The sequence below is a fragment of the Ursus arctos genome, unplaced genomic scaffold (assembly GCF_023065955.2).
Source record: "Ursus arctos isolate Adak ecotype North America unplaced genomic scaffold, UrsArc2.0 scaffold_7, whole genome shotgun sequence".
In the NCBI taxonomy this organism is placed as follows: domain Eukaryota; kingdom Metazoa; phylum Chordata; class Mammalia; order Carnivora; family Ursidae; genus Ursus; species Ursus arctos.
Window position 1 is genome coordinate 3,067,608 of NW_026623089.1, and position 20,573 is coordinate 3,088,180.

The 20,573-nt window shown below is 44.9% G+C and overlaps 1 protein-coding gene across 5 annotated transcripts in view; it reads right to left on the minus strand.

The window, feature by feature from the left end:
• The window catches only part of MGMT (O-6-methylguanine-DNA methyltransferase), a 294,313-nt gene that overhangs the window by 255,853 nt on the left and 17,887 nt on the right, over window positions 1–20,573 (minus strand). For 2 of the 5 annotated variants that reach the window (XM_057308350.1, XM_048218867.2), the window contains exon 2: window positions 8,023–8,162. The exons of the other annotated variants lie outside the window; for them this stretch is intronic. In XM_057308350.1, coding sequence (XP_057164333.1) covers window positions 8,023–8,162 — 140 coding nt within the window. The remainder of the gene's footprint in view (window positions 1–8,022; window positions 8,163–20,573) is intronic. 5 annotated transcript variants of the gene reach the window in all.

The following is a 20,573-nucleotide window of genomic DNA, read 5'->3' on the forward strand; positions in this document are numbered from 1 at the left end:
GAGCCACAGGTACGAGAGGGGGGCAGAACCCCTCGGGCGGGACAGGGAAGCCCTGAGAGCACTGCACCACGGGTACAGAGGGGGGCCAGGACACCTCAGACAGGCTTCGCACAAGTGATCCCTACAGATCAGGACTGGGTTCACCCACGGCACTACGGACAGTTGGGGCCAGACCACGGTGTCAGGGGTGGGACCTACGTGCCGCGGGTTACCCACCCGCATCCCTGGCCTCCACTCACTGGATGCCAGCAGCACCTCCTCAGTAATGGCCCCCAGAAATGTCTCAGTGACAAGCATCCCCTGGGGGGCAAAATCATCCCGTTACAACCACGACGCTAATGATGGGATAAGAAAAACAACTAGAAATTACAAGCTGCTCCAGACCCCAGGGATCCCGGGATGTCTGGCATACTCAGCACTGCAAACCCTGGGGGTCAAGGGCAATCGTCTCAGGCTCCATGTGACTCTTATGAGCAAATAATGAAGAATTTTCCAAAGCAATCCAATGCAATTTCTGGTACAAAGCACGAGGAACACACGGAAATCAGACACCATGAGCAAGAACAAGCAAACCAAACAGTAGCAGCCCTGAAGGCCCTGAGGTACGGGGCTCGCCAGACAGACAGCAGCTCGACCACTTCCGAAGAAAAGACCAGCTTGAATGAAGCCACATTATGCCCCAGAGCCACCAGGTGACTGAACTCCGTGGTAATTGTAGAGCCCTCAAAATTGAGCCTTAAGCTAAAAAAGGAGTACTCCATTTTTATTGTATATGATATTTATACATGACATTGAAACACACGGCTTGGTATTTAATATTTTAGTTGGTCCACATTTTCACCTATAAGTGCAGTGCATGCAGGGCTAATCACAAAGCCCTTTCTTACCACCTTGTTTCCATCTTTGTCTAAATGGAAGAAGCCCAGGAGGCCAATACAACAGTGTGACTAGAAAACAGAAGGGGGCCTACAAGAGATGCCATCTACCACTACATCTCCTTATTTCACTTATTTGATTTCTGTTCCTGGAAAAACAATCCCACTGGTTTATTTTTCCTGGGAAAATTATATTGTATGTTCCCGGGGCATATTTGCTACAACACCTTACTCTCTAGGAGAACAGCAGACCAGTGTCATCCTCCCAAAAACAACAGCAGGAGGCACACGCTGCTCATTTCTATGACGTGTCCCAAAGTCGGCCTCGCTTTTCAGATCGTCCATGGTCTTTGCCAGATGTCACACACATCACCAGCACTAGAAACTTTATCAGCAAGCCGGATTTCGAGCTGTACTACAAAGCTGTGATCACAAAGATAGCATGGTACTGGCACAAAAACAGACACATAGACCAATGGAACAGAATAGAGAGCCCAGAAATGGACCCTCAGCTCTTTGGGCAACTAATATTTGATCAAGCAGGAAAAAACATCCGGTGGGAAAAAGACAGTCTCTTCAATAAATGGTGCTGGGAAAACTGGACAGCTACATGCAAAAGAATGAAACTTGACCACTCTCTCACACCATACACAAAAATAAACTCCAAATGGATGAAAGACCTCGATGTGAGACAGGAATCCATCAAAATTCTAGAGGAGAACATAGGCAGCAACCTCTACGACATCGGCCAAAGCAACCTTTTTCATGATACATCCCCAAAGGCAAGAGAAACAAAAGATAAAATGAATTTATGGGACTTCATCAAGATTAAAAGTTTCTACACAGCCAAGGAAACAGTCAGAAAAACTAAGAGGCAGCCCACAGAATGGGAGAATATATTTGCAAATGACACTACAGATAAAGGACTGGTATCCAAGATCTACAGAGAACTTCTCAAACTCAATACACGAGAAACAAATAAACAAATCAAAAAATGGGCAGAAGATATGAACAGACACTTTTCCAATGAAGACATACAAATGGCTAACAGACACATGAAAAAATGTTCAAAATCATTAGCCATCAAGGAAATTCAAATCAAAACCACATTGAGATACCACCTTACGCCAGTTAGAATGGCAAAAATTGAAAAGGCAGGAAACAACAAATGTTGGAGAGAATGTGGAGAAAGGGGATCCCTCCTACATTGTTGGTGGGAATGCAAGTTGGTACAGCCACTCTGGAAAGCAGTGTGGAGGTCCCTTAAAAAGTTAAAAATTGAGCTACCCTATGATCCAGCCATTGCACTACTGGGTGTTTACCCCAAAGATACAGACGTAGTGAAGAGAAGGGCCATATGCACCCCAATGTTCATAGCAGCATTGTCCACAATAGCTAAATCATGGAAGGAACTGAGATGCCCTTCAACAGACGACTGGATTAAGAAGTTGTGGTCCATATATACAATGGAATATTACTCAGCTATCAGAAAGAACGAGTTCTCAACATTTGCTGCAACGTGGACGGCACTGGAGGAGATAATGCTAAGTGAAATAAGTCAAGCAGAGAAAGACAACTATCATATGATTTCTCTCATCTATGGAACATAAGAACTAGGAAGATCGGTAGGGGAAGAAAGGGATAAAGAAAGGGGGGGTAATCAGAAGGGGGAATGAAACATGAGAGACTATGGACTATGAGAAACAAACTGAGGGCCTCAGAGGGGAGAGGGGTGGGGGAATGGGATAGACCGGTGATGGGTAGTAAGGAGGGCACGTATTGCATGGTGCACTGGGTGTTATACGCAACTAATGAATCATCGAGCCTTACATCGGAAACCGGGAATGTACTGTATGGTGATAACATAATATAATAAAAAATCATTAAAAAAATAAATAAATAAATAAATTTCTCAAAACAAACAAACAAACAAACAACACAGCCAGGCACACAGACCTGGGTACAAATGGGCCGCTGGTGGAAGCACACAGCCGCGGGGAGGCTCACCCATCCAGACACCTCACCTCTGGCTGCCCCGGTGGTGCGCGATGGCACAGGCCCCTCATCAGGAGGGCACCGGGGAGGCCCCCACCTAACCGCACCCTGGGGTTTGGTGCTCCCGAACTGGGGGTCCTTGCCTGTCTTTCTCAACTGGGGGGTGTTGGCAATCAGAAGGCAGTGTCATTTGTCACAGTGACTGCCTGAGCTGGGAACATGCAAAGGGCAGGGGTCAGGGATAGAGAACGTTCTGGAAGGTGTGGGATCAGAGTCATCCCGCACCCTGTGACACTTTCGAATGTGTTGCAACACAGCCGAAGCACAAGCACATCGACCGTGTGCGCGTGCAGACCTGTTGCGGGGCTTCCGCACACACAGGGCGGTGCCGGGATGCGAGCAGCCTGCAGCTCCGCGGGAAGACGGGCTCCATCTTCTTTGGAACTTTACAGAAAGCCAGCCACCATGTCAGAGGAGCCGTGGCGCTGATGTCAATGCTGATCAAACCGGGAGCTGAAGCAAACCGGCCGGGGCTGCCGCGCTGGGGGGGGGGGGGGGGGGCGCGCACTGGTGCTCACTGCCCGCCTGCTCCAGCCAAGGCCCGCCCTGCTATTTCTGTTCCGAATACACAGACCCGCGTAATAAATTACTGCCCCTTTACTTGTATCTTACTTTTAAGATTTTTTAACACTAGTGTCTGTATGTAGGTAGATGTTATCTACGAATTTCATTTCAGGATTGTGAAGGGAAGTCATAAACCATGTGTACTTCAATGGGGATCCCGGGTCTGCCCCTGAGGGAAACCATCACGCGGTGATGGGAAATCCCCAGAACGCTTGCAAAGACAGGAAGACAAAACACATTGATAAGAACGTTCCTTAAACTTCCTTAAAAAATAACTGTGATATTTAACCTTTGATATCTAAGTGATTCAATAAAATATTCTTTAAAAATCTGTTAACATTCACACCAGAGGAAATACCGAAAAGAGAATAAAACATCCAAGCCCCTGGATCCGACAGAATTCAAGTCAGCCTCGACCCGACTTTTAGAAAAGCTAGAGCCAGAAACTGCTAAATAAAAGGTAATACAACTGGGCATAACACAATAAAAGATATTACCTTCAAAATGCATTACTGTTGCCAATTATAAGAATCACTTCAACTTAATTTCAAAAGCACAATCACCCTCAACAGAAAGAGTCTCTTTTTTAAATTTCAAGGAGTATTACATTAAGGCAATAACTCACCTTCCAGCTATAATATCGCCCTCCCTTATTGCAACACGACATTTCATAAATACTTCTCATCGACATGTCAAGCTAATTCACGTTAATTTTATTGTATTTTGGTGCTATCTCACATTTGTGTGCAATTACCTTTATCATTTTATTGCCAAGGCAGAAAGTAATCAGAACAATTATTCGAAAACGGAGGTTTATAAATTCTAAATCACCGTTGCTGGCATTTTTGATAAAACAGCAGCTTTATCTCAGGAAGTGGCAGGGACATGGGATAAATCATGCATCAGTCAAGTGCAGCTGACCCCCAAGTGCATTGCACAATATCAGAAGTGCTTCCAAAGAAACTTTCCGGCATCATCCATCATCCTTCATAACACTAAAATAGCTACACACCTGAAGAATGGATGCTGGAGGATAAAAAAAAAAAGAAGAAGAAGAAGAAATCCCAGGCAGCGTGGGCAAAACCATTAACTGCTCTCCCTTTAAACTGTAAGATATGGTCCGTGCACATAAACAAATATGACATTACAATAACTCTAAATATCTGTATTCATATTCGTCAACTCAGTTTTAAATATAAATGAAATATGGAGTAGAGTCATAAACAGAAAAGGTGTATTTCCAGCCCACATACATTTTTATGTTGTGTTTGGGTAGAGCTGCTTTTAAAACCGGCCATCTCCATCAGGTCTACGTGGGTAATACTGCAACCCACAGTCAGCGGATTACCCCGTCACTACATCTGTTCTAGAGTCTTCATTTTCTTCAAAAGTTTATTGCTAAAAAAAAAAAAAAAAAAAAAAAAAAAAAAAGACGTAACTTGATTTTAAAGACAAGAATAAAGGGAGAAATCTGTGAGTCCCCACACTGGTTTCTCTGTGAGTTAATCACAGGTGACAGGGGGCCCTGAAGTCGCGCAGGCCGTCAGGAAGGCAGGTGGTCCGCTCCCCAGGCACACGTCTTCACACGGGGAGATGGCCTCAGACCTCGGCTGCAGCTTTCCTCAGGGAAACACAACCAGCACTTCACACCACACCTCTGGCCCCCATTCTCCATACCTTCTTTAACTCCCTCTTACAAGGCAAGATAAAGTAGCCATGGGATCATCTATTTCCTTTGTTGTCAAAAAGCAAACATCCCAGAAAAAGAATGTTTCTGGGCTTTACAGAGGTGACCTCATGCCAAGGGACTATCAGAAGGTCTAGCGGGCAGGAATGGGATTGATTAGCTGCATATGCCTGGCACGGGGCCAGGCGCTTTACATACATTATCTCATTTACTCCTCCCAGCAAACCTAGGGTAGAACAAATTACCTGTAGATGAGAAAACAGATTGGGAGGTTAAGCAACCAACCCAAGGGCACAGCACGCAAGTAGTAGGTGTGTATTCAAGGTCAAATCCAACACATTTCAAAGCCTACACTTTTGCCAGACTCATAACTATCTCCTAGACACAGACGCAATCCTCACTATATCAGTCAGAACAGGCTTGGTTATTCTGCAGTGACAAATACCACCAAATATCCAGTGCGGGTCTGGGTTCATCTCCAAGACATCGCCCACTAGCCTGACCACCATAGCCAGGGAAGGAACGTGGGGAATTATGCACAGACCTCTAAATGCCCTGCCCTCCCTACGCCAAGATCTGGACACTTCATAAAGATGTCCAACAACTTCCAATCCTCATCTGATGAAAACTAACAATGATAAGTTTGTATTTGTGTCAGCTAAGTTTTATGGTCCTTTGCCACCAGTAAACACAATTCTAGTAAGAAAACTTCATGAAATAGGAGTCAGGTGTAAGACCTTACATCCCACAGTGTCCATAAAGACACAGAATACTTTTAAAACTTTCGACTGCCACACCTCTAAGTATGAATATGGTACGACCCCTGCTATAATAAAGTGCAACTAGAACTTTCAGAGGGCTTCATGTACATGCCATGAAAATTTAGTATCTGTGTTTATCACAAACAGAAGATTCATAATGAATCACATATAGGTAAAAAGAACCAATCCAACAAAAAATGGGAATTAAAAGAAAATGGGTAAGAACAACAACAAAAAACAGCTCTAAATAAGTAGAGAAATAAAAGAAAATTATTATTCACATAAAATTAATAGTAGAGGACCCTCAATATTTCTTTTAATTTCTTCTCAACATGCAACATTTGGATATTTGAAAAATAAGCAAGTTAGCTGGTCCCCCTATTTGGAAGCATGCCATCTATTTTGAAACAAAGGCAGTTCATTTTCTGTCTATCCTAGTCCAACCTCAACCCCAAGTTCCTAACCACACTTACATGAGTAGTTTAGAAGAATTCTGTAGACTACTTTTTTTTGCCAAGCAAGGACAAGATATGCTCTCCTTCACAAACAGGATTTCACCTAGCAGACCCGATCTGCACTGGTGATCGCAACGCAGTGACAGACACACGCTTCCCCAAGTCTGTTTACTTCCCGTTACGTAGAGAGTACACTGAGGATCACGAGAGCCAGGGTTCTCACTATAGGGGAAGGGTGCAGGCTACAAGGAAACCTGCTGTGTTGGATTTGAATTGGCAGTGTCAAGACAAACTCAAGAGTGTTTAAATATGCGTGCAGATGACAGACAGAGAAGTAAACACAGGATGCATGATGATGTGCAGGCATGGGTCCTGTCCACGGAGAAGGGTCAGAGCCACAGCACCTCGGCACCAACAAGCACACCTGGGCCCAGATTTGGGTTTCTAAATATCATCTTCCAGGAAAAGGTACTCGGACTCCCGCCGGAAGTGACCGAATCCAGGGCTGAGGCAAGGAAAATATAAGATGCGTGTGGATTACATGTGGTGAAAGAAAGTAAGAAGTACTAAAGAAGGATGGGCATATCTCAGAGACACAGGAGTCAACCCCAAGGAGCCGCCGTCAAAGCTGTCTGAGTAACAACATAAGTAAAGACAGTACTGCCTAAAATCCACAGTATGAAAGAATACCCAAGAGTCCATTCTAGTACCAATAATTCATTACACAGAATCAATGGGAAAGAAAAAACAGCTCTTCCTTAAGAATTCCAAGTAGTAAATGAAGAAAGAATGAAGGAAATACGTAACATCAAAAAAAAAACACAGCAATAATTGTTGCAGGCAAGATACATCGATGGATGCAAAAATCAGTGGGTGAAAGCCTGAGAACCAAGAAGTCTGTGTGGTTTCAAAGTATCTCCCCCAATGTACTTCTCAACTACACAGGGTGAAATAGTAACTCTATGGCTGGAGAGACATGACAGATCGCAGCTTAACCAAGTGAGCAAGGTTAGCATTCCCGGTGACTGACGTGTGGACGTCATATGCCTCATGGCGCGAGGCCTTGAGACGGACTATCACCTCCGTGCTCTTTTTAACAAGAATGGGAAACTCAACCTGATCATGAGACAACATCAAAAGGCCAAATCAGGGACATCCTACTAAATACTTGACCAGCGTTCATCGAAAGCATCCAGGTCACAAGCAAAGACAGAAGAACTGTCGCAGAGTAGAAACGAGGGACAGATGGTCACTAAATGCTGTGTGGGGTCTTGGGCTGGACGGCAGAACAGAAAAATGACAGGAGCGGGACACGTGGTGAGTCGTGAACAAGGCTTGGAGCAGTATCCGACACTGACAAATACACCAACGCGTTGTACGTCGTTCCCTGGCGGTGGTAACCACACGAGGTTATGCAAGCTGATGGAAGGTGTCAACCCTGGACGACACTAGATGGACGGTGCAGAGAAATGCTTCTACAAGTGTAAAACTGCTCAAATAAAAAGGCAAAAAACCCCGTTCTACTGGTATCTGTGTCCATGCAGGCTCTACCCTGACCCCAAAGACCGGCCACTGAGCAATGGGGCGATGGGCCCTCATCAGCCGCCCCTACAAGGGCACACCACCTGCAGACTGGGGAAGGCTGGCAGACACGCATCAAAATTCTCAATGAAAACTGCTCCCTGCAGCCTCTGGGATTCAGAACGACGGTGCTGTGTGTTTGCCTCGGAGACGCGTTGGTGGGCACAGGGATCCAGGTCTGGGGCTGGGAAATAGAAAGATGACACAGATCATAAATTGAGATTAGTGTCAGCTGGCCAGCAGCTCTCTATCACATTATAAATCAGACGAAGAAATGAGACTCCTCCTTCTCAAAATGAGAAACCATTCAGAATATTTGCTCTATAGCTTCCAACCTAATAGGACTCTCTCAGCAAAAAAAGAAATAAAAAAAAAATCAAGACCACTACATGAAGATGTAGTAATTAAAGGGGAAAGACTATGTATGAGTTTATTTAAAACAACACAAAACACTACTTCTTTCCAGAACCATCTAAGCATGGAGACCGCTGGCACTGGCGCACACTCCCACGCTCCACGGTCGCACAGGCTGAGGTGACAGGCACCCAGAGACCCTGGCCCAGACATCAGACCCTGGGTGGGTGCCAGGTCAGGCCACGTAACACAGATGGGACTCAGAGCCGGAGACGGATATCAGTATTTTATTTAGACATTTTTATAAGGAAGCCAGAGGTTGAAAGCACAGCTAGGATAACTACACAAATTTTGATTTTACTAAAATGTTATGTCCCTTGAGCCAAGGTATTAATCTTGTTATAAAAGTAGTCTCTCCTCTCAGTGGCCATTCATTAAACATGCATAAATTTTTAAATGTACTTTTGTTATTGGATCACATGAGAAGAGCAAATAAAATCCACGCAGGACTAAGGTGGATCAAAGTGGCTTCTGGAGGGGAGTGGGCTGGAGGAAGATTCAGAGTGACTGAAATTCCAGACACTGGTGCTTCCTGTAAATACTTATAAAACACAGTTTTCCGTGTGTAATGATGTTTGATTCCAAACACACAAATCATCAATTTTCTTTTCTTAAAAATGATGAGGATAAAATTAAAAGGAAGAGTCCAGATGGCAAATACTACAATCCCACTGTGTCCGTCACTGTGTGCTCTCCAAACGCGGCCACGCACACAGGCAGGTGCGCTAGTGCCTGTCCCCAGCCGGGCCAGAGCTCCCGGAGTGTACAATGTGACATCAATCTTGTCGGTGCCACCCCGCTGGACGAGGGAAGACACCAAACTGGTCGGTGATGGCATTACAGTCTCTGTGACCAGACACAGGGCTGTGTCTGCAGGAACCGGCACCCCGATGAAGTCCTGATGTCATCTTAACTACATGAGGAAGCTCTGTCTAGAAAAAAAGGAAGAATCCTGGCAGAAAGAGATAAGCCAGGACAGACCACAGTCTGGCGAGAGCAAGTCCGTGTTATCACTTCTCCCTTTTGACGATGAGATATAGTATAAGGTTATATAAAATGGGTCCAGAATTTTGGAGTATGCCCGATCAGAAGAGATGAGAACTTTCATTCTCCACAAGCAAACAGGAATTTGAAAGTTGAGTAGACCATCTGTCATCTGTAATGAGTCATAATGAGCAAGCGAAATGTAGAAAATGCATCTTATCACTTGGCCTATAAAAGCTTCTGATCCATGGGGTAAAAACGCACTGAACTTTAATAAGCACTCCATTATAACAAATAAACCCAAACACCTAATTACCAAGTGACTATTTATAGTTTCTAAAATAACTTAACCCACTTTTACGAAGCAGATATTTTAAGATACGCATTAAAACCCTGCCCAATTCCAGCATTAGATACTACATTTATTTTGCCTGGACCCAGAGGATCAAGAGATCTGTAACTATAAATCATGTTATTTGTACCATAAATTCAAAGAGAAACTAGTCTCATTTATAAATAGCAATTACTTACAAGAGAAAACTGAATCATACATTTAAATTGTTAATTTTGACAAAAGTCTGAAACCCGGCCAAAGAGAAGTCGCAGAGCTAACCGCAGGTACCGTGTGTCTGGCCAGCAATGCCTCCACCTACTTCAATGGTTTTGCGACACAAGCTACTTTCCAGCAAAATCCCTTCTTTTCTAATTCAGCCTACTTTATATTTTTAGCGTCCTGTTCAGGCAAATTACTCTCCCCGCGGAGAAGATGCCCCTGTTAAAACAGCGCGGAGAGGGAACAGTATGTATGTAATCTGTTCGTACACAGAATATCTAATACTCGGAGCACTAATGAGAAAATAAATAAATAAAAGTAAAGATAAGCGAAGACAGCAAATGTCAGAATAAGAGTGTGGATGAAGACCATTCAGTGAACACTGACCCCACCCAGACCAGGCTGCCCAGTACCGCAGCTGCTAGCCACACGGGGCCACGCGTTTAAATTTAAATCAATTAAAATGTGAGAAAAGTTAAAAATCCCATTCCTAAGTCATACTCCCCACATTTCAAGTGTCTGGTGGCACATATGACTAGTGGCTCATGCTGGATGTCATGGACATACGTTTCCATAGCTGCCAACACTGTCACCTTACAGAGGAGGGAAACTGAGACCAGGGGGTAATGAGCTGATGTCACTGAAAACAAGGAGCCCAGAGCTCACGAGGGCCATAGAACACGTGGCTGGCCACGGAGCGTGTCCTTCACTTCTGCCATGGTAAGCCAAAGTCCACGTGGTCAGGGCCTGGTTCAGGGTCAGATGCAAGCCCCAGCACACATCCCACCCACAAGCACCCGACAAGCAGCTGGTGGATGAGGCTTGAGATGACACCCGTCAATGGGGCTCACACTACCGGGGATCCAAAACCATAAGCACAGTTGCCGAACTCAAGAAGCCGGGAGGCCGGTGAGCAACTCCTCAACCCAACACTTCAAATACCTTCTCTACTTGTCTTCGTTCTCAAAAATACCACATTAAACATCTTTCTGACAAAACTTTAATTAGTTCTTTAGGACAGAGTCTCAGATGTGGAAATGCCCTAAATATCCAACAATTAAAGAATGTTACATTACGTTACGTTACAGCGGGACACTGCGGCATCTCTAGAAATAACGCTGGCAGAAGTTCAATCGTATGGAGAGTACTTATGACAAAAAGTCGGATGTAAAAACCAAACACAAAACTGTGATTGTCCCACGTACAGAAATTATCTGTGTGTGTGTGAGAGGGTGTGCACGTGGTATGTGTGCACAGATGTGTACGTGTACCTCACAACGAAGAGAAGGAAAAAAACCATAAAACAACAGCAGAATGGATGTCCAAGATACTGGTGTCAGCACACAAAAACTTTGAAATAATTATGGTTAATATGTTCGAAACTAAGGGGAAAAGACAAAGTGAATGAGAAACTAGAGGGTTTTAAATACGGAATTGAAACACACATTAAAAATGGAATGGGCCTTTCACAGAACTGGAAAATGCCAACTCTGGAACAGGGAACTCCAGATAAGACTATGGGAGGCTGAGTGGAGCAGAGCACAGGCCTTGTGAGCCGCACGACAGGTGCATGGAAAACGTCCAAGCCGGTGCACGGATGGGAGGACGGGCGGGAGGAAAACAGGAGCACCACAGATGAGAGACAATCAGCAGGAAAGCAACAATAATCACAGAAATGAGTCAAGAATTTTCCGAAACCGAGAACAGCAACCCGGGGATTGAAGAAACTCAGCAAACTCCAGTGGAAGAAACCTGAAGAAAAATCACAACTACACAAAACACAGTTAATTAGCTTCAAACCAGACAGAAAACCACAGCAGCCCGGTCAAAGATTCACGTGAGCTTCCAAGGAGCAACAGAGCTGACAGCTGACTTTTCCACAGAAACCCTGGAAACCAGGAGAAAGTGAAGGGCACACTTGAAATAAAGTAACTCAAGAATCAACAACCATTACCCTACTCTTGCAGGGAGGGAAGATAACGTGTCCAAGACTCATTCTGACCGCTGCCAGGTGACCAGCAGGAAGGAAGGAAGGAAGGAAAGAAGGAAGGAAGGAAGGAAGGAAAAGACAAAGAGAGAAAGACAGAAAGAAAGATAGAAAGACAGGGAGGAAGGGAGGAAGGGAGGGAGAAAACTTAGCGGACCTTCAAGCAGAAGGAAATCATCCCACACGGAAGCACAGTAACAGAGACAGGAACAAAACCCACCAATCAATCAATCAATCACATAAATCTACATGAGTATTAAATGTTGAAAACAACGACGAAGACGATGATGATGATGATAACTTTTAGAGTATTTGAATTGAACCCAAGAGCACAAAAGCTGGGTCGGAGGTAAATAGAAGAAACCTCTATGAAGCACCTCATCGTTCAGGACATGGTGAAGGGCAGTTTTAGGTGAGCGTTAGCAAGGCAAGGATTCACACTGCAATCTCTAGGTGAATAACTAACAGAGCAAAAAGGTCTGTAGAATGAGAAAGGTAATAGATGAGGAAAATGAAGAATAAAAAATATTTTATTGATCTAAAAGAAAGCAAAATAAAGTAGCAAGAAAGGAGCAAGAGATACGGGTCAAGTACAAGACAAATAGCAAAATGATAGGATTAAACTCAACTACACCTGCAACTACTATCATTTTGAGAGAGAGACTGCGTGTGCGCGAGCAGGCAGTGGCAGGGTGGGCAGGTGGGGGCAGAGGGAGAAAGAGAATCCCAAGCAGACTCCACATCCAGTGCGCAGCCCAACGAGGGGCTCTATCTCATGACCCCGAGATCATGACCTGAGCCGAAATCAAGCGTTGGACACTTAACAGACTGAGCCACCCAGGCACCCCTGTGATTTTAATGTGACTGGACTAAAAAAATGAAGCTTATTATGCCAGATATTTTAAAAACCCACACGCTATTTACACACTTTAAATATAAGGACAAAGGCTGAACGTAAAGGATGGAAAAAGAAACAGCATTCAGATCTGATCGAAAGAAGTCGCGTATAATAACAGTAACGCCAGACAATGCACATCTTGCACCTGTAAGGGTGCTGCTATTAAAAAAAGCAGAATAACAAATGTTGGCCAGGATAGGGGAAATCTGGAGCCCTGAGCACTGCTGGGAGCAGTGGAAAATGATGTACTTCCTACAGGAGGTAAGGAGTTTCCTCAAAAATTCACAACTACCACGTGGCCCAGCAAGTCCACAGCTGGGTGTACATCCAAAAGAAGCGGTGAAAGCAGGGACCTGAAGAGATACTTGCACCCCACGTTCAGAGCAGCATTATCCACAATGGCCGAGAGGAGGAAGCAACGCAAGAGTCTATCAGAGGGAGAACATAAAATGTGGTGGGGGCATGTATGACCTGTATGGTCACGTGTCAATCTGACTGCACCACAGGGCGTCCAGCCGTTTGGTTAGACACGATTTCTGGGTATGTCTCTGAGGGTTTGCAGACTGAGAGAAGCATCTGAATCAGTATATAGAGTAAAGCAGACTCCACTCCTCAACGCAGGTGGGTCTCACCTAATCCGTGGAGGGTCTAAACAGAAGAAAAAACAAGGGGAAGGAAGGGAGAAACTCGCTCTCGGCCAGGCTGTCTTCCAGCCGATCTATGACATACATCCCCCATAACAAAGTCTCTGTTTCACTGGCAAAACAGCACAAGCACGCACGGGCGCACCGCGAGGACACCTGCTAAGTGGAAGGAGCCAGTCACAAGGACACAAATGCTGTAGGAGTCCGCTTCTGTGAGGTACCGAGAGGAGTCAAATTCACAAAAACAGAAAATTATGTTGCCAGGGGCTAGTGGGAGGGTGAAACGGGGAGTTACCTGCCCGGGTACAACAATTTCAAGGCTGCAAGATGGAAACCTTCTGGAGACCTGGAGCACAACAGTGTGAATATGCTGAGTACTACGGAACTACTTACTTAGAAATGGTTACAATGGTAAATTTATGTGTTTTACCACAATAAAAAAAACCCTAGCCAATGAAGATGCTAAGGGAAGAAGTTTTAACTGCAGTATAAAGGTTCACTTCATAGCAATCGACACGGCAGTCCAAAGGAAGACCTAACAGTGTGAAATGTGTACCCACCTAATAACACAGTCTAAAAATATATTAGGGAAAAGACAGAACTAAAGCAGCAGAAAAACCAAAAACATAATTTGAGATTTTTTTTTAAAAGATTTTATTTATTTATTTGACAGAGAGAGACAGGCAGCGAGAGAGGGAACACAAGCAGGGGGAATGGGAGAGGGAGAAGCAGGCTCCCAGCGGAGGAGCCTGATGTGGGGCTCGATCCCAGAACGCCGGGATCACGCCCTGAGCTGAAGGCAGATGCTTAACGACTGAGCCACCCAGGAGCCCCAATAATTTGAGATCTTAACACATCTCTCTCTCTCAGTAGCTGATGCGGGCACGCAGGCAAAGAGGTCATAAAGCTTACGGGAGAGGTGTGCCTTACCCAGCCTGTGAAGGGTCATACCTAGAATGCCGCCCCCAGCAACTGCAGAACGCACACTCTCTTCCAGGGCTCACCAGCCCCTCTCCTGCACTGTTCCACAGCAAGTCTCAGCACACCGCAAGGACTGAAGTCAGACCGGCCGCAAGCACGACCTGCAGTGACACTGGACCAAAAATCACTAACAAAAGGATAATTGGAAAAAAACAACAACTTTTGGAAAGTAAGGCACACACAGCTAAATACTCTGGGGTTAAACATTTAATATAACAGACTTAGAAAATATTTTGAACTGAGTGAATATAAAAATAGGAGTGTCAGTATTTACAGAATGCAGCCAGAGCTGCATTCACATCAGAAGAAATGTATAGCTCTGTAAGTCCATCTGAAAAAGAAGAGAGGCTGAAAATCAAGTGAGCTTCCATCTCAAAAACCTGAAAAACAAAAACACCAAATGAAATTCAAAGAAAACAGATGGAAGGAAATAAGAGCAGGAAGAACAGAAATTAAGCATAAGACAGAAAAACAAGAAGGACAACAACAAAACCGAAGGTCAGTCCACTGAAATAAGTAAACTGACAGACTGATCATAAAAAAAGAGAAAGGACAACATCCTGACAGTATTAACTCAGTTAGTGAAAGAAGAAAACCAGGAACGCTGGTGTGGGGGTGCGACACCCGGACCCACCACCGATGCAGCCGTGTGGGCTCCGCACGGTCCTGAACGAAGACAGACACACCCTCCCCGCATGTGTGGCCAGGAGGCAGACAACCCTCGTGCAAGGCTGGACACCGGCGGCGGCAGCCTCTGGGCCTCATACACCCACCGTGATACAATTAAAAGTATATTAATCTGCTATTGCTATGAAAAGAATTTACTGCAAACGTCGTGGTCCAAACACCCCCTATTTGTCATCTGACATCCTCTGCCTCAGAAGTGCCACTGGTCCAGCCCAGAGCCTCTGCTCAGGGTCTCAGAGACCATGCTCCGGTGTCCGCAGGGCTGATTCTTAGCTGCAGGCTGGGTGGGAGTCCGCTTTGCCAGCACGTGTGGGTGGCCGTGGAAGCCGGGTCCCTCAGCTGGAGGGCTGGGGCCCCATTGTCTGGCAGGGTGGCAGGCAGTGACCGCTCTCAGCACCTTGCCCCTCCACCCCTGCCACCTCAGCACAGACAGCACCCTCTCCTGCCTGCGACCCACGCCCTCTCCCACCACCACCAGGAAAACTCACCACTTGGAAGGAGCCCATGAGATTATTAGGTCAGGACCACTCCCAGACTCTCCCTATCTCTAGGTCAACTGACAAGCAGCCTCAGCTGCATTTGTAAAATCCCCTTTTCCACAAAGGGCAGCAATCGCAGGAGCAACAACAGGAGGCGAAGGTCATAGGAGCCACCTTAGTATTAACCTACCACAGAAATTAATAACAAAGTCATAAATAAAAACTCCATGTCTCGAAATTTAAAAATACTTCCAAATAACTCATTTTCTAAGCAGGAAATCATACTGAAACTTAAAAGATACTTGAAAAGGCATAACAATGAAAACAGACCTACTACAACTTTTAAACGCAGGGAAGCAGGACACGGAGGACGCTATGTGAAATCAGCAAAGGCAAGGGGTCAAAACGTAAGGTAAGCCTTTAATCTGGAAGTCAGAAACAGGACAGAGAATAAGAAACAGGAGGAAATAGCAGGCAGAAACTTACGAGCAATTATTAGATCTAAGACACAATACGTGGGACCACAGTCAACTCTGGTTCCTAAAGGCTACAAGGACAGGCAAACATCTCCTAAGAAAGGACAAGCAGAAAGAAGAGAATGTGAAAATAAGCAATATAAGGAATGAAAACAGGGAACACAATAACAGAGATTTAAAACTTGTGAGAAAACAATGAACTGTTTTCCCTTTCAAAAATTGAAAATCTGGCTTAAAGTAATTAACCTAACTATAGCTTTAAAAAAACTAAATAATCTTATAACTAAAAAAGCAATTAAATCACTAATTTAAAAGTCTTCCCACAAATACTGGGTTACAAAGGCAAAATGTACCAAATTTTGAAAGAAAAGATCATTTTTATCTAAATTCTTCAAGAGAAAAGAAAATAGAGGATGGCCAATCTATTCATGAGTCCGTTATCTTTGAAACCCAGACCACACAGGGATGCTATAAGAAAGGAAAAGAATGGGCAATCTCATTCGTAAACACAGATGCAAAAACCCCAAACAAAAAATCAGTAAGCCTAGCCCAGATGATGCTTAGTGGGCAAGTTCATCCCTGAAATGCAAAAATGATTTAACATTAATAAATCTATAGAAGTAATTACCCACATCAACAGACATAGGGGGTGGGAATCACATAATCATTTTGATAGATGCAGAAAAATAATTTAGTAAAGTTCAGAGCCTACCAATGATTTTTAAAAATTTTTCAGACAACCAAAAGAAAAAAAAAAAAGGAAGCTTCCTTTCTACCAAAAGCCTATAAAAAACTTCATTTTTGTTGGTGAAAAATTAACAGCTTTCTCTTTAAAATAAGCAACAAGGTAAATATATAAATTATGACCATATCTTTACTGACCATGGTTGTGGAGGCCCTAGCTAGCACAACATGGCAAATTAAAGAAGTAAATGATTAATTAACAGAGTGGAAGGCAAGAAGCCAACTCTCATTCATAGATAGTATGACTGATCGTCTACACAGAAAATTCAAGAATATTCATACAGTATATTAAAGAGAGAATTTAGCAAAGAAACTAAATATAAGATGAGCATACAAAAATCAATACAGCATTTCCATGTACCAATCACAAAGAAAGGATTACCTTAAAAAAAAAGAGAGAGAGAGAGACACCATTTATGATAGCAACAAAAACAATAAGGACCTGGGGAAAACATCACCAAAGTGGGGCAAGCTCTTCATGAAAGAAACTATTAAAAATAAGCAGACACTAAAGAAGACCTAAATAAATATATAGGAAAGATACAGCACATTCAGGAGGAAGAGTCACATCATGAAGATGTTATTCTCCCCACATTAATTAATTAATTATAGATGTAAGCAGCTCCAATCAAAACACCAAAGGCTTCTTTCTAAGAATCTGACAAACTGATTCTGAAATTTGCACGGACGAGCAAGATGGGAAGACTTAACGCCACCAACGTTAAGAGTTAGCCTAAAGCTATGGTAATTAATATAATGTGCTATCAGTACAGAAATAGCACTATAAAGGAAAAGAATCACAAATTCAATTATGTTCGACTACATGAAAATTAAGAACCCCTGTCCACTGAAAGGTAAGCCACGCACTGAGGGGCAGTAACAGCGCCCATGTGACAAAGCCCTCGAATCCAGAAGGTAAAATCCTCCTGTCAATCAATAAGAAAAGGTATCAGTAGAAATACAGGCAAGAGGGTACGAGCACACACTCGGCAAGAGGAATCACGAATGGCGACGTGAAAGCTGCGCAAAGTCACTGGTAATCAGAGAGACGAAAGTGAGGACCACAACGAGACCATTACTTTCGAGCCAGTAGTTAGCAGTGATTAAGGAACTTCCAAGTTTGGGTCAGGGAACATCAACTGATAGGAGTCTAATGTGCTTCAACCACTTTACAAAACAGTTACTGTCCTGTAACACTGAAGAGGGACGGTGCAGGAGTTGTGCCCTTGAGTGAACAGCAAGGAGGAACGGTCGTAGATGTGCACTGGAAGCCACGTACGAGCGTGATCATAGCTGCCGTGGGTGACCGGCAAACACTGGGAACAACCCAAGTGCCCGGGGACCAAACACAGACAAATACACAAGCAAACAGAGGCACAGTCACGTGGGGAGACGCTGGGACGTGAAGACGGCGTATGTAGCCACGCACAGCTCACACGGTATTCTGAGCGGAAGAAAGCAAGGCTAGAACACTCAGAGCACATCACATGCTCTTTATAAAAGTCCAAATGAGCCACGCTAAATGGGATCTTGTTGAAAAGCAGCTGGGTAGATGGTCAAACCATACACATCTAAAAAGTAAGAGAAAGATAAACACAAACTTCAGAACAGCCATAACAGAAGGGGGGGGCAGGACAGGAGGAGAGGTGCACAGATCCCCTCCCCAGGACAGGTGGTGTGATGCTTCCTGAATCAGCACTGAGCTGGCCGGTGTCCTAGTTATCGTCTGTACTTCACAGCTTAGACATCTCACGCACTCGTTGGTGTGTATCAAACAACACATAATTTTAAAAGGAAAAATGAAGGAAGGAAAGAGGAAAGGAGGGAGGGAAAGGAGGAAGAAAAAAGAAAAAAAAAAAAACCACTGCACCAGAAAACCACTCAAGATCAAATTAATATAGCAAACCACACCGAAGCCGAAATCCTGTACGCTGGGAAAATGACAATACCTGAAGACGCACATCTGGTGACTGGAAAAGAGCAAAGAGTGCTTTTACTAAGGGCTCAAGACCATGCTAAGAGACACTTGCACAACTCCGTCACCACAGACAGAAACGGGTTCATTTCTGTTGCACGCTAGCACACCACACACTTGCACAACTCCATCACCGCAGACAGAAACGGGTTCATTTCTGTTGCATGCTAGCACACCGCGCACTTGCACGACTCCGTCACCGCAGACAGAAACGGGTTCATTTCTCTTGCACGCTAGCACACCGCACACCTGCACGACTCCGTCACCGCAGACAGAAATGGGTTCATTTCTGTTGCACGCTAGCACACTGCAAACCTGCACGACTCCGTCACCGCAGACAGAAACGGGTTCATTTCTCTTGCACGCTAGCACACCGCACACCTGCACGACTCCGTCACCGCAGACAGAAACGGGTTCATTTCTCTTGCACGCTAGCACACCGCACACCTGCACGACTCCGTCACCGCAGACAGAAACGGGTTCATTTCTCTTGCACGCTAGCACACCGCACACCTGCACGACTCCGTCACCGCAGACAGAAACGGGTTCATTTCTGTTGCACGCTAGCACACCGCACACCTGCACGACTCCGTCACCGCAGACAGAAACGGGTTCATTTCTGTTGCACGCTAGCACACCGCACACCTGCACGACTCCGTCACCGCAGACAGAAACGGGTTCATTTCTCTTGCACGCTAGCACACCGCACACCTGCACGACTCCGTCACCGCAGACAGAAACGGGTTCATTTCTCTTGCACTCTAGCACACCGCACACCTGCACGACTCCGTCACCGCAGACAGAAACGGGTTCATTTCTGTTGCACACTAGCACACCGCGTTGGTCCATGTGGGCAAAGTTTATATGTAACCCAAAACTAGGCAGTTAACACATTTCCCCCTTACTTCTCCTGCAGCCCCTGAGATGTGGGATTGCGGAAGTGATGTGGCCATTCACATATGGTAGGAGGTACCATGCTCATTTCACGGAGTATTTGGCAAGCATCATACAATCATGGCCGTGCACGGTTCTCACACTGGTCGGGGGGGACGGACGGTGGTGACAGCACAGGCGTATCCTCTCAGCAACCTGCACGTCCCACTTGTAGGGCACATGTTGAGTCTTTTCTTCTCAGGTGTGCACATGGCTGAGAGAGAAACAGTGCAAACCACCAGGCTAGCTCTGCGTGCCAAGTAGTTCATACTAGCTACCCGAGAAACCGGGGACAAAGGACAGCTGCCACTGATTGATTTCTCAGATGCAGTGCTGCAGTGAGCTCTCTAGATGGTCAGGTAGACAGCAATGCAGGGGGTTAATGTTATCACCACTATTAAATTTAATTGATGAAGGTCTGGGCTGGCAGAGGCATTAACGGCAGTGGTGTGTGAATTCAGGCAGGAAGGAACACACTCTCCTCCTGTCTGGTCTCGTCTTCCACAGCCTGAAAATGCCACAATGACAGCCTTCAGCAGAGCATGCTTCTAGTGACGCCATGCCTTAAAAATAGCAACAGTGACAAGGGAAAAATACCCTGAGTTCAAGAAGCCCTTGATTTCCCCTGACTTTCCAATTCTGGTCCTCTCAGTATTCAGTTGAAATGGCCCTCCTTTGGAGTAAAAATACGGATAAAGTTCTTTAAATTTCTTAACAGAGTCAACCCATTTCTACCAGCTTAACCCAGCACCTGCCACCTGGGACCGCCTGTGTGTCATTCTCACTGCTGACCTGGATCTAGTGTGAGCAGAACACACTGCCGGAGTCGAAGGGCACGGG